Source organism: Mobula birostris, chromosome 15 (genome assembly GCF_030028105.1).
Source record: "Mobula birostris isolate sMobBir1 chromosome 15, sMobBir1.hap1, whole genome shotgun sequence".
Taxonomy (NCBI): domain Eukaryota; kingdom Metazoa; phylum Chordata; class Chondrichthyes; order Myliobatiformes; family Myliobatidae; genus Mobula; species Mobula birostris.
The window spans coordinates 51,306,561-51,319,098 of NC_092384.1; the positions used below are offsets into that span (position 1 = coordinate 51,306,561).

The window sequence follows — 12,538 nt, forward strand, 5'->3', positions numbered from 1 at the left end:
GAACCCTCAAAAATTTTTCCCATATAAATTAATGGTAATTGCTTCTTCGCTTTACGCCATTTCAGCACGAAATGTTTCATAGGAACGCTCTACCTTAGCAGGGGAAATACGGGACAAGGGTGGTCCCATATGGGACAAACCAATTTGGCCCAATATACGGGATGTCCCAGCAAATACGGGACAGTTGGCAACCCTATGTTCAAGTTCAACAGTGTGTGACAGGGAATAAGGTGCAGCTGACTCATATCATTTCCTCACAGCCCGGTAGTTGGGGACCGCTGAGATAGAAGAATCAACACCCAACACAGATCAAGTACCAACACAACCTATTCTCACGTTACGGGTAATTCAGACTGATGTGCACCTTCCCGTAAGCAAGTTTGCAGCCTTGGGTTTTCGATATTTTCCTCTTTTCCATTGATCCATATTCTGTCCTCCTTGAAATAACGACTAGCAGTGACCGTTGTTGTACTTTTCAACTGAAAAGACAAAATAAAAATCCAAAATTGATTATGGAGGTTATTTAAGAAAAAAAAAGTACATTTGACAGATTTTCAGAATTATACAGCACAAAAACAGGCCATTGCAACCCATCTCACCCATGCCAGCTGTGGTGCCCTCCTATGCTACATTTACCTGCATTCAGCCCACCTCTCTACTCCTTCCTCATCTCCGTCCAAATGCTTTTTTAAATGCTCTGCTACCTCCTCTAACTTGTTCCAAATGTTCACCATTCTGTGTAAAAAAATGATACAGCCCTTCAAATCTCCTTTAAAATTCTCCTCTCTCACCTTAAATCTATGCTCTCTAGTTCTCAACTCCCCTAGGAAGAACTATTCTAACCACCCATCCTTTGCATGTAGCCCATAATTTTGTAAACCTCTACAAGGTCACCACTCCGCCTCCTACATTCTAGCTTTTCCAATCTCTTCTTACATCTACATCCCTCCATCACGGCAAATCTCTTCTGCACTCTTACCACCACATCCTCCTTTTGGAGTGGCGACCAGAATTGTACACAAAATTCTAAATGCAGTCTTCCCAATTTTATTGACTCGTGGCAATATGCAAGCCACACAGAAAGAATGCACTTTTTTTTAAACTTTCAATATATCAATGTCATTTAAAAACTCATGAGGCAATGTGATCTATGGAAACTTGGCTGTGTGGATTTGGAATTAGCTTGCCCATTGAAGGCAAGGGGCACTAGTAGATACGTATTCTGCCTGGAGGTTAGTGACTAGAAGTGGTCCGAAAGGATCCGTTCTAAGACCCTAACTACTTGTGATGCTCATAGAGCACTTGAATGACGAAGTGAAAGCTAAATTTGCAGATGACACAAAGGTTGCTGGTGTGTGGATAGTGTAAAGTTGTCATTGGGATCAATGAGATAAATAGGATGCAGATCTGGGTGTAGAAGTGGCAGATGGAATTCAAACTAGAAAACTGTGAAGTGATACACTTTGGAAGATTGAACTCAAAGGCAGAATATGGCAGGATTCTTATCAGTGTGCAGGGACAGAGGTGTCCAAGTGCACACTGATCTCTCAAAGTTACCATGCAAATCGACAGATGGTCAAGAAGACATACTGTATGGAACGTTCACCTTCGTTAGTTGGAGGATTAAATTCCAGAGCCGCAAGGTAATCCTGCAGACCTATAAAACTCTGATTAGACCACACTGAGAATTGTTCAGTTTTGGCTGCTGCATTATAGGAAGGATGTGGAAGCTTTAGAGAAGATACAGAGGTGATGTATCAGGATGCTGCCTGGATTAGAGAACATGTCTTTTGTGGAAGGATTGAACAAGCTATAGGACTTTTCTCTTTGGAGGGAAGGAGGATGAGAGGTGATTTGATGGAATTGTATAAGATTTCAAGGAGCACAGATAGAGCAGATAGCCAGCACAATTTTCCCCAGGTGGCAATGGCCAATACCGTAAGACATGTCTTTAAGGTGAGTGGAGGAAAGTTTAGGGGCGATGTCAGAATAGGTTTTTTGTTAATAAACAGAGTCTTGGGTGGCTGGAACGCACTGCTAGGGTTGGTGGTAGAGGCTGATGGGGCAATGGGGACATTTAAGGGACTCTCAGATAGGAACATGGATGCAAGAAAAATGAGGGTTATGGGCTGTATAAGAGGGAAGGGTTAGATTGATTATGCAGCAGGTTTATATAGGTTCTGTTCCATGCTGTTCTTTGTTCCATCTTATATTTTCCTCAAATTAGTTAAAGGAACCAAATAGAATTTCTTCAGATAATGCCCAACCCCAGGTCAGTTGTAATATCACCAAAGTTGGTGGGTTATGGATTTTATTGGTAAATGTCCTTAAACATCAGTTTTCAATTGCCCTCACGTTGATAACAAAGTGCATCCTTAATTGATCATTTCAATGAATTCCAATAATCCACTATCCCATTGTTTGGAAATCTTGATGGCTTAGCATCTGCCTCATAGAAGCAAACTCCAATAGTCTGGAATGTCTGCTAGTTCTTAGAATGCTGAATGAACAGATTTTTATTGTATATTCGACAATCAATTAAACATACTGAAAACACAGCATGCACATGGTTGAGGTTGTACAATAAATTGATTAAATTGTTCTCCATCTCATTCATGAGAGTAAACTATATTAATACTTCAATTGCTGCCCTTACTGTGGTCAATTAAGACAGAACTAGAGACCAAACCAGAGAGCTTATCAGACTGGCTTAGTCTGCAAGTTTCATTATTTACATAACCAACAGCTATATTTAGTTTGAGGGCAAAGTAGAACACAGATATATGTGGGGGAAAGAAATGGACTTTGGGTAGGCCAGCAAAACTCCTTCAACATTTCAATTATTGCAACCTCAAAACTTACCTGGTCTTGATGTAATGTTACACTTAGTGAAGAATTAATTGGCAGAATCAAGTCTGAATTCCGTTTCCCCCCTACATGCAAGAAATAAGAGTTTTAGTTTCTCATGATAATATACAGTATAACATTAAAAGTTTCCTCATATTGGCTAAGAATTTGTTTCTCATCATTTCTAATAGCCTGACACTTCTTCATAACTGTTTGCAGAAAGCATGCAATACTGTTCCATAATCCCATTACATCAATGGAGTTTGGGATAGAAGGGAAAACAGGAGCAACAACATCTTCTCCTTCTGCAACATATCACCCAGGGGGGACATAGGCTTCCGAAAGCTGCTCACCAGAGTCCTCGGTCCTGCTGGGCCAATCTTTCAAGTTGACCCCAGGTGTAGCCCATCTACTCCCAGAGATGAAGTCCTTGGAGCTCCTGTTGGCGTTTCTGTAGCTCTGGGTTTTTACAGGATTGGATTGCTAGCCCCATGCCCAACCGTCTACTTTTACAGCCAGGCCATGGCAGAGTTAACATTTCAGCATTTATAAAAGTACAAACAATTAAAAAAATACAAAACAAAGAATACTCTTATTTTAATCCCTCATAGCTGTTCAACCTGAAATTAGTGTACATGGTTTAACCAGATACAGACAGCAGGAGGAGAGTTCCCAGGTCCAGTGATGGAACATAACCCAAAAGGTGCTGACAAAGCTCCAAGAGATTCTGGACTACCCCAATCATAGAATGTATAACAATACAGCAGTGGAATAGGTACTTTGGCCTACAATGACAATGCTGATCATAAGCCAAATTATACCAATTCCCTCCTGCCTGTACGTAAACACTTTAATATGGAGGGATATGGATTATCTAACAGCTTCCTAAATGCCACCATCCTATTTGCTTCCATATGCACCTACAACTGTGCAAAACTTGCCACATACAACTCCTTTGAATATTCCCCCTCTAACCTTGAACGCACATCCTCCAGTACTTAACAATTCTACCTTGAGGTAAATATGACTGTCTACCCTATCTATGCCTCTCATAATCTTACAATTCCTATCAGGTCTCCCACTCAACTTCAGACCCTCCACGAGAAAACAGCACAAGTTTGTCCAGCCTTTCCTTATAGCTCACAGCGTCTAAATCCGTCAGCATCCTGATAAACCTGCACAAATTGATTGCTGTCCTCATTCTCACTGACATTTTGTGCATGAACTGTTGAGGAACGACTTCTTCTCTTCTTCCCCCACCAAATTTCCCATTCTACCCGTGCAGTGTCGGGGATTAACTGTTATCCACTGGCTCCTTTCAGTTGCCCCTTAGTCGCTGCCTAGGAAACACCACACAGCTCTACACTTTCCTCCAAACAACATCCAAACACTACTTTATCAAGATAACAACATTAATATCTGCCGTGTCTAAACTGTCTTGAACATAGTTTGAACCTAATCACTAAATTGTGGTACAGTCTCCAGTTTTCTAGGCCCTGTCCTGTTTTGGTGGCCTCATTCTGCTTTGCCCTTTCAGGGTTTCTTCTTAGTTTTTATTTTGTTCCCTATTCCCCACCTCAAACCCACATCATTATAACCCCTTCCTTTGTTTTAGATTCTTTTACAAGGCCCCTCCAATAGGCAGCATGTCATTTTCGCTACTTGCAACCTTCACCCAAATTCCTCGTGCCTTTTTCTCTCCTAATTAACTTGGTTTCAGGCATCTCCATCATCTTGTATGTGCAAACCTTTGTACCCATATTCCCTTAATCATACAATCGTTTCAATTTCATTGTGTGAATCACATTTGACAAATTCAGTTTACTCCCAGCTACAAAATTTCTTACGTTCCTTTCAATGTTACTTTCTTCTATCTCTTGCATGAGCATACGTGCCCAACAGATCCTTACACTCTCATTAGTCCAATCTTGGGCTATGAAGTACAACTACACAACCTTTGTACTCTAGCTCACCACCCTTGTCATTCATTATTTGGGTGTTTCAATCTACCAGAACTTTTATTCTCTTCTCCAACTCTGATGATAAGGCCTTAGTATGGACACACTCTGATTCCACAGGTAAAATTCAGTGCAGAGTTAAAAGCATTGAGTGGATATTCGTCACCAGATTAAATAAGTACCTTCGGGTTTCACCTCCTCTTGAATATGGTAGAACTTGGTTTCCATACTACACTACCAACAGCTGTCTTGAAGCCATTACAACTCCATTGACCTTGCTAACTGCACAATCCAAAGCTCATTTGCCTTTCAGGGAAAGGTGGTCACCCAATGCAAGCAAAAAGAAATCAAGTCAATATTTAATTGCTTTGACTCCAAAATGTTACACATGACATTTAATGTGAACTGAGTGAACAAAGCAGCCCAATAACCTGAGCGCTTCAGTGACAATATAATGACTGGCAACACCTCATTTTACCCTTGCTCTACAATATTTATTGGGTGGAGTATTTGACAAGCAACAAAAGATGACCACCCTCCCCCCACGCCAGTAACCATGGAAACGGAAAAGGCCACAAACATTTAATGCACTAGAGCCTCAACTTCTTTTATTTTGACGTTAATTTGAATTTAACACCACATACAAGGATGCAGTGCTGGATTCAAATTAATGGCAAAACAAAGGAAATTGAAAAAAAAACAAGTCCATCGAATCAGTCGATTAGCCATTGAACTGAAGCATTTGTAAGACAGAAAATCAAGTAGAGATTGCAAATGGATTTTCTTTTCAGTAAGAATTGGAGTTGAGGCAGGATCTGAAATAAGATATAAAAATTAAGTGTAATTAACGTTTATGGTAGTTTAAAAATCTGAGGATATTTGACTTCAGGGTCATTAGACTGTCTGGGTCAGGGAGATTATTTTTAATTATGTTCTGTGTCTGTGATTGAACATAGTTGCTGCTCATTCAACTTTTTCAATTATTTTTACAATGGCAGAAAAGATATAAAAAGTGAATTTAACAGCAATTAAGTCTAGAAAAGAAAATGACTGTGAAGGCTACTGGAATGAGAGTACAACACCACAGGCGTGAAACAATTAATAGTGTTGTCAGACCCAAGATAGCTTGACAAGAACAGAAATTTGAGCAAGTCAAGCAGCATCGTACAGTAGAGCCTGTTTGCATCCATTAAAAATAAGAAGGTTATTAGGGAGAGGATCAGAGCACTCAAGGATAAAGGAAGGAATTTATGCTTGGAGCCAGAGGAAGTGGGGAAGGTACTAAGCGAATACTTTGCGTCGATATTCACCAGGGGAAAGGATATGGAGGATAGTGAGAGAACAGAAGTGTATGCTGATATTCTCCAGCATATTGATATCAAGGAGGAAGTGGTTTTGGGCCTCTTGAAGAACGTTAAGCTAGGCATGTGCCCAGGACCTATAGGATCTATCTAAGGTTATTGAGAGAAGCAAGATAGGAGATTGCTGGAGCTTTGACAGATGTTTTATCTGTAGTCACAGGTGACATTCCAGAGGACTGGCTAAAAGCCACAGTTGTTCCTCTGTCTTAAGAGGGCAAAAGAGAAAAAAAGATTAGTAAGCCTTAAATCAGTAGTAAGGAACTGGAAGAGAATCTTAGGAATAGGATCTACTCTTACTTCAATAGTTGGTAAGTTGATGGCCTTACTTCAATGGTTGTTAAGTTGATGGAGAAGATCCTGAGAGGCAGCATTTATGAACATTTGGAGAGGTATAATATGATTAGGAATAGTCAGCATAGCTTTGTGAAAGGCAGGTCATGTCTTACGAGCCTGATTGAATTTTTTGAGTATATTGATGTAGGTAGAGCAGTAGATGTAGTGTATATGGATTTCAGCAAGTCATTTGACAAGGTACCCCATACAAGGGTTATTGAGAAAGTAAGGAGGCATGGGATCCAAGGGGACATTGCTCTGTAGATCCAGAACTGGCTTGCCCACAGAAGGCAAACAGTGGTTGTAGGCGGGTCATATTCTGCATGGAGGTTGGTCATCAGTGATATGCCTCAGGAATCTGTTCTAGGACCCCTATTCTTCGTGATTTTTATAAATGACCTGAATGAGGAAGTGGAGGGATGGGTTAGTAAATTTGCTGATAACACAAAGGTTGGGGGTGTTGTGGATAGTGTGGAGGGCTGTCAGAGGTTACAGCTGAACATTGATAGGAAGCAAAACTGGGCTGAGAAGTGGCAGATGAAGTTCAACCCAGATAAATGTGAGGTGGTTCATTCTGGTAGGTCAAATATGATAGCAGAATATAGTATCAATGGTAAGACTCTTGGCAGTGTGGAGGATCACAGGAATCCTGGGGTCCAAGTCCATAGGACACTCAAAGCAGCTGCGCAGGTTGACTCTGTGGTTAAGAAAGCATACGGTGCATTGGCCTTCATCAATCGTGGGATTGAGTTTAGAAACCGAGAGGTAATGTTGCAGCTATATAGGACCCTGGTCAGACCCCACTTGGAGTACTGTGCTCAGTTCTGGTCACTCACTACAGGAAGGATGTGGAAACTATAGAAAGGGTGCAGAGGAGATTTACAAGGATGTTGCCTGGATTGGGGAGCATGCCTTATGAGAATAGTTTGAATGAACTCGGCCTTTTCTCCTTGGAGCGACAGAGGATCAGAGGTGACCTGACAGAGCTGTACAAGATAATGAGAGGCATTGATCGTGTGGGTAGACAGAGGCTTTTTCCCAGGGCTGAAATGGCTAGCACGAGAGGGCACAGTTTTAAGGTGCTTGGAGAAGATGTCAGGGGCAAGTTTTTTTTTTAGAAACACAGAGAGTGGTGAGTGCATGGAATGGGCTGCTGGCGACGGTGGTGGAAGCAGAAACGATAGGGTCTTTTGAGAGGCTCCTGGGCAGTTATATGGAGTTCAGAAAAAGAGGACTATGGGTAAGCATAGGTAATTTCTAAGGCAAGGATATGTTTGGCACAGCTTTGTGGGCCGAAGCGCCTGTATTGTGCTGTAGCTTTTCTATGTTCTGGGTGACAAAAATGATTGAGGCAGAGTAATGGTTGTTGTTCATTTGGTAAGGTTTTATACAGGGCCCCCATGTTAGGTTGATCCAAAAAACTACGGCACATAGAATCCTTGGAGAGATGGCGGATTGGGTTCAAAATTTGCCTCACTCTAGGTGGAGAAATTTAATTCCAAGTGCCGACCAATGTTCCCTCTCACTGGGTGACTGGTGAGACCTGTTTGTGATAGGCACATGCACAACTACACACTCACACAAATGATCTGGATAAAAACATAGGTCAGCTGATTAACAAGGTTTGTGGAGCTGTGTACAGTGAGGAAGGTTGTCAAACGATTCAGTAGAATGTTGACCAGTTGGAAACATGCATAGCCAAATGGCAGATGGACTCTAATCCAGACATATATGAGGCTTCGCACCTTGGGAGATAAGTTCAAAGGGAAATATTAGTGAATGGCAGAATTCTTTGGAGCAAGAATCTGTGGGGTCTTGCAATGTACTGTTCCCCAAAGGTAGTAACACAAGCAGATAGAGGATAAAGAAAGCATACAGCATACCTGCATTTGGAACACTGTGCAGTTCTGGTTGTTGCATTACAGGAATGATTTAATTTATTTTATTTTATTAGAGACATTGTGCAGAACAGGCTGCAAGCTGCAGTGCCCAGCAACCCACCTAACAATAAGATCGTAAAACTAGCCTAATCACAGGACAATTAACAACGACTAATTAACCAACTAACTGGTAATGACTTTGGACTATGGGAGAAAACCAGAGCACCCTGTGGAAACTCACGCTGTCACAAACCCCTTACAGATGGCACCACAATTGATACAGATGGCATCAGATTCTGATGCCCTGAGCTGTAATAGCATTGTGCTAACTGACGTGGATGTGGAGGCTTTGGAGAGGTTGCAGATATAACATAGGTAGAATGATTAGCAAGGTTTGTTTACCAGATTTTGCCTGGTTAGGGAGCATTAGCGATGAGGAGAAATTTGAAAAACATGGATTGTTTTCCTAGGAGCATCTGAGGCCAAGGAGAAGTACACAAAATTAAAGAAGTATATAAAATTCTGAAAGACATACACAAGGTATATAATCAGAGCCTTGCATATTTTAGTCCTGACGAAGGGTCTTGGCCTGAAACGTCGACTGCACCTCTTTCTAGAGATGCTGCCTGGCCTGCTGCGTTCACCAACAACTTTGATGTGTGTTGCTTGCATATTTTGTGAGTGTTGCCCTTTATCCCAAAGTTGGGAATGTCAAATATTAGATGGCCTAGCTTTAAGATGAAAAGTGGGATATTTTAAAGGAAATTTAGAGAAACTTACAAGTAAATTTAAATTCATACCTTCCTTCAGTTAGTCCTGACGAAGGGTCTCGGCCTGAAACGTCGACTGCACCTCTTCCTAGAGATGCTGTCTGGCCTGCTGTGTTCACCAGCAACTTTGATGTGTGTTGTAAGTAAATTTAAAGGACATTTAGGAAAAAGTGATGTTTATTTTAAATAGAGGGAAGAACCTGAAGCCTGCTAAGAGTAATGGAGATGCAAGACCACCATTCGGTTTAGACAGGCATATTTGTGCACTTGTAATGCCACTGCGAAACTGTAATTTCATTTGGGATCAATAAAGTATCGATCTATCAATCATATGAATTGGTAGGAACCGTATTATTAAATTTTAAAACGCAGAAGGTGCCATTCCGTTTGAGATAGCTACCACATTCCCCGTAACAGTGTAAACTTGAGTGCCTAAAAATGGTAGGTTCACTGATGAGAAAAATTAGGATGCAATAGGAAACAAAGGGAGAAGGCTGGTGCTCGTTGGTAGATTCAGCCTCAATACTCACAGTATTTTATCACAGCAATATTCACTGGAGCTGTACAGGTAATCCGCAAAGCGTTCCCGTCCTCAGCCATCAACACGGTACAGTTGCCTAGCCAGCTGTTGGGGACCAGACGATGCCGTCAATCACACCATCCTGCGACCTTTCCATCGCTTCACGGGGATTGGCTGAACACTCGCACCATGTAAATTAACCACCAATAGGCAACAGCGACATCGCCAATGTCATCAGACGAAACGGTTGTCAACCAATCACCACCACAGTATGATCACCACGCGGTACTGTCAGTCCCAAATTGGCCAATGAGTGCCAAGGGGAGTACAGCCGAATCCCAGCACCATGTTTATGCGGGGCCAAGGCCCTTCCCGCGTACGGCTAGCATTCGCTTTTAAGCTACTTTTTGTTGATTTTCGATTGTTAATAAAGTTTTAAACATAGATTTCATCCTCTTACACATGTTTATCTGACATTCAAGTATTTAAATTCGCAATGCACATCAATCCCTCATTGGGTTTGAGTGGCGTTCGGAGCGGGGCGCAAACTTCGCCGGAGCGTTAAAGTCACGTGGTATGTCTGCCGCTCGGTGATGACGTCATCCCAGCACAATCCAATGGTATTGGAGCATCGCGGAAGTGGGAAGATGATGGCCGTGGCAACGGCTCCAGCGAACGAAAGAAACTTAAAGGCAAGCGGGTTAAATGTCAGATCAGAGGGTGGAAATGTACAAAACAAAATGTAACTGAGCAGTAAAACTGGAGGTTGAAAGTCCGAAATAAAAACATAAAACAGTGGAAGTATCCAGTACGTCAAGTAGAGGCAGCTGAGACCCTAGCTGTTTCCCAGACCTGATGATATTTTATATACAAATTAGACATCTTCGAACTTGGGCTGAAGTGAATTGTTTCTACCTGCTTATCGATTTAAAAAAACTCAATATTTCATTGTTTGAAGATAAGTGCAAAGTTTAAAATTTGTGTCTGCAGTTTTAATAGATAACATATAAGATCATGACCATAAGATACAGGAGCAGAATTAGGCCATTTGGCCCATCGACTCTACTGTACCATTTTATCATGGCTGATCCATTTCCCCCCTCAGCCCCAAACCCAGTCTTAATTATACTTGGCCGTATACACAGCTGCCCGTGGCAATGAATTCTGCAGATTCACCAGGCCCAGAGCCATGAAACATTCTTCACAAGACAAGCTATTCAATCCTGGATTGAACAACTATTCAATTCATGAACCTCCTTTGAACCCCCTACAGTGTCAGCACATCTTTTCTTAGATAAGGGACCCAAAACTGCTCACAATACTCCAAGTGAGGCCTCGTCAGTGCTTTATAAAGCCTCAACATTACATTCTTGCTTTTATATTTTGGTCTTCTTGAAATGAATGCTAACACTGCATTTGCCTTCCTCATCACTGACTCAACCTGCAAATTAACCTATAGGGAATCCTGCACAACGATTCCCCAGTCTCTTTGCACCTCAGAGTTTTGAATTTTCTCTCTATTTAGAAAATAGTCTATCTTTTCTTTTATCAAAGTGCATGACCATACACTTCCTGACATTGTATTCCATTTGCCATTCTTCTCATCTGTCTGTGTAGCCTCCCTACTTCCTCAAAGCTACCTGCCCCTCCACCTATCTTCATATCATTTGCAAACTTTGTGACAAAACCATCAATTCCATCATTCAGATCATTGACATACAACATAAAAAGAAGTGGTCACAACAAAGACCCCTGTGGAACACCACTAGTCACCGGCAGCCAACCAAGAAAAGCTCTCTTTATTCTCACTCTTTGCCTCCTGCCAATCAGCCTCTGCTTTATCCATGCTAGTATTTTTTCCTGTAATACCATGGGCTCTTAATGTATTAAGCAGCCCTCACATCTGGCACCTTCTCAAAGGCCTTCTGAAAATCCATGTACACAACATCAAGCGATTCTCCTTTGTCTATCCTGCTTGTTATTTCTTTAAAAGTTCCAACAGATTCATCTGGCAAGGTTTTCCCTTGAGGAAATCATGCTGACTATGGTCTATTTTATCATGTGCTTTCAAGTACCCCAAAATCACATCCTTAACAATCAACACCAACATCTTTCCAACACCTCAGGTCAGGCTAACTGGACTATAATTACCTTTCTTCTGCCTCTCTTCCTTCTTGAATGGAGTGACGTTTGCAATTTTCCAATCTTCCGGAACAATACCAGAATCATTACTAATGCCTCCACAATCTCTTCAGCCAACTCTTTCAGAACCCTGGGGTGTACGTCATCTGGTCCAGGTGGCTTATGCACCTTCAGAACTTCCTGCTTCCCAAGAACCTTATTTCTTGTAATGGCAACTTCACACACTTCTGACCTCTGACACTTCCACCCTACTGCTAGTGTCTTCCACAGTGAAGATTGGTGCAAAATACTTATTCAGTTTGTCGGCCATTTCCTTGTCCCCATTACTACCTCTCCAGCATTGTTTTCCAGTGGACCGATATCCACTCTTGCCTCTCTTTACATTTTATGTATCTGAACAAACATTTGGTATCCTCTTTAATATTATTGGCTAGCTTACTTTCATATTCCATCTTTTCCTTCTTAATGACTTTTTTTAGTTGTCTTCTCTAGGTTTTTAAAAGCTTCTCTATCCTCTAACTTCCCACTAATTTTTCTCTATTATATGCTTGCTCCTTGCCTTTATGTTGGCTTTGACTTCACTTGTTAACCACAGGGGTTATACCATCTTTCCTTCAGATACTACTTCCTTTGGGATGTATCTATCCTGTGCCTTCCAAATTGCTTCCAGAAATTTCATCCATTGTTGCTCAGCCATCATTCCTGCCTGTGTTCTTTTCCCATCAAA

The 12,538-nt window shown here is 41.5% G+C and overlaps 1 protein-coding gene across 1 annotated transcript in view; it reads right to left on the bottom strand.

Moving 5' to 3' along the window:
* Nucleotides 1–9,969, bottom strand: part of mvda (mevalonate (diphospho) decarboxylase a) — a 46,173-nt gene extending 36,204 nt beyond the window's left edge. The window contains exons 1-3 of the mRNA XM_072279767.1: nt 9,680–9,969; nt 2,863–2,933; nt 365–479 (exon numbers count right to left, since the gene is read on the bottom strand). Coding sequence (XP_072135868.1) covers nt 365–479; nt 2,863–2,933; nt 9,680–9,749 — 256 coding nt within the window. The 5' untranslated portion in view covers nt 9,750–9,969. The remainder of the gene's footprint in view (nt 1–364; nt 480–2,862; nt 2,934–9,679) is intronic.
* Nucleotides 9,970–12,538: the final 2,569 nt, after the last annotated feature.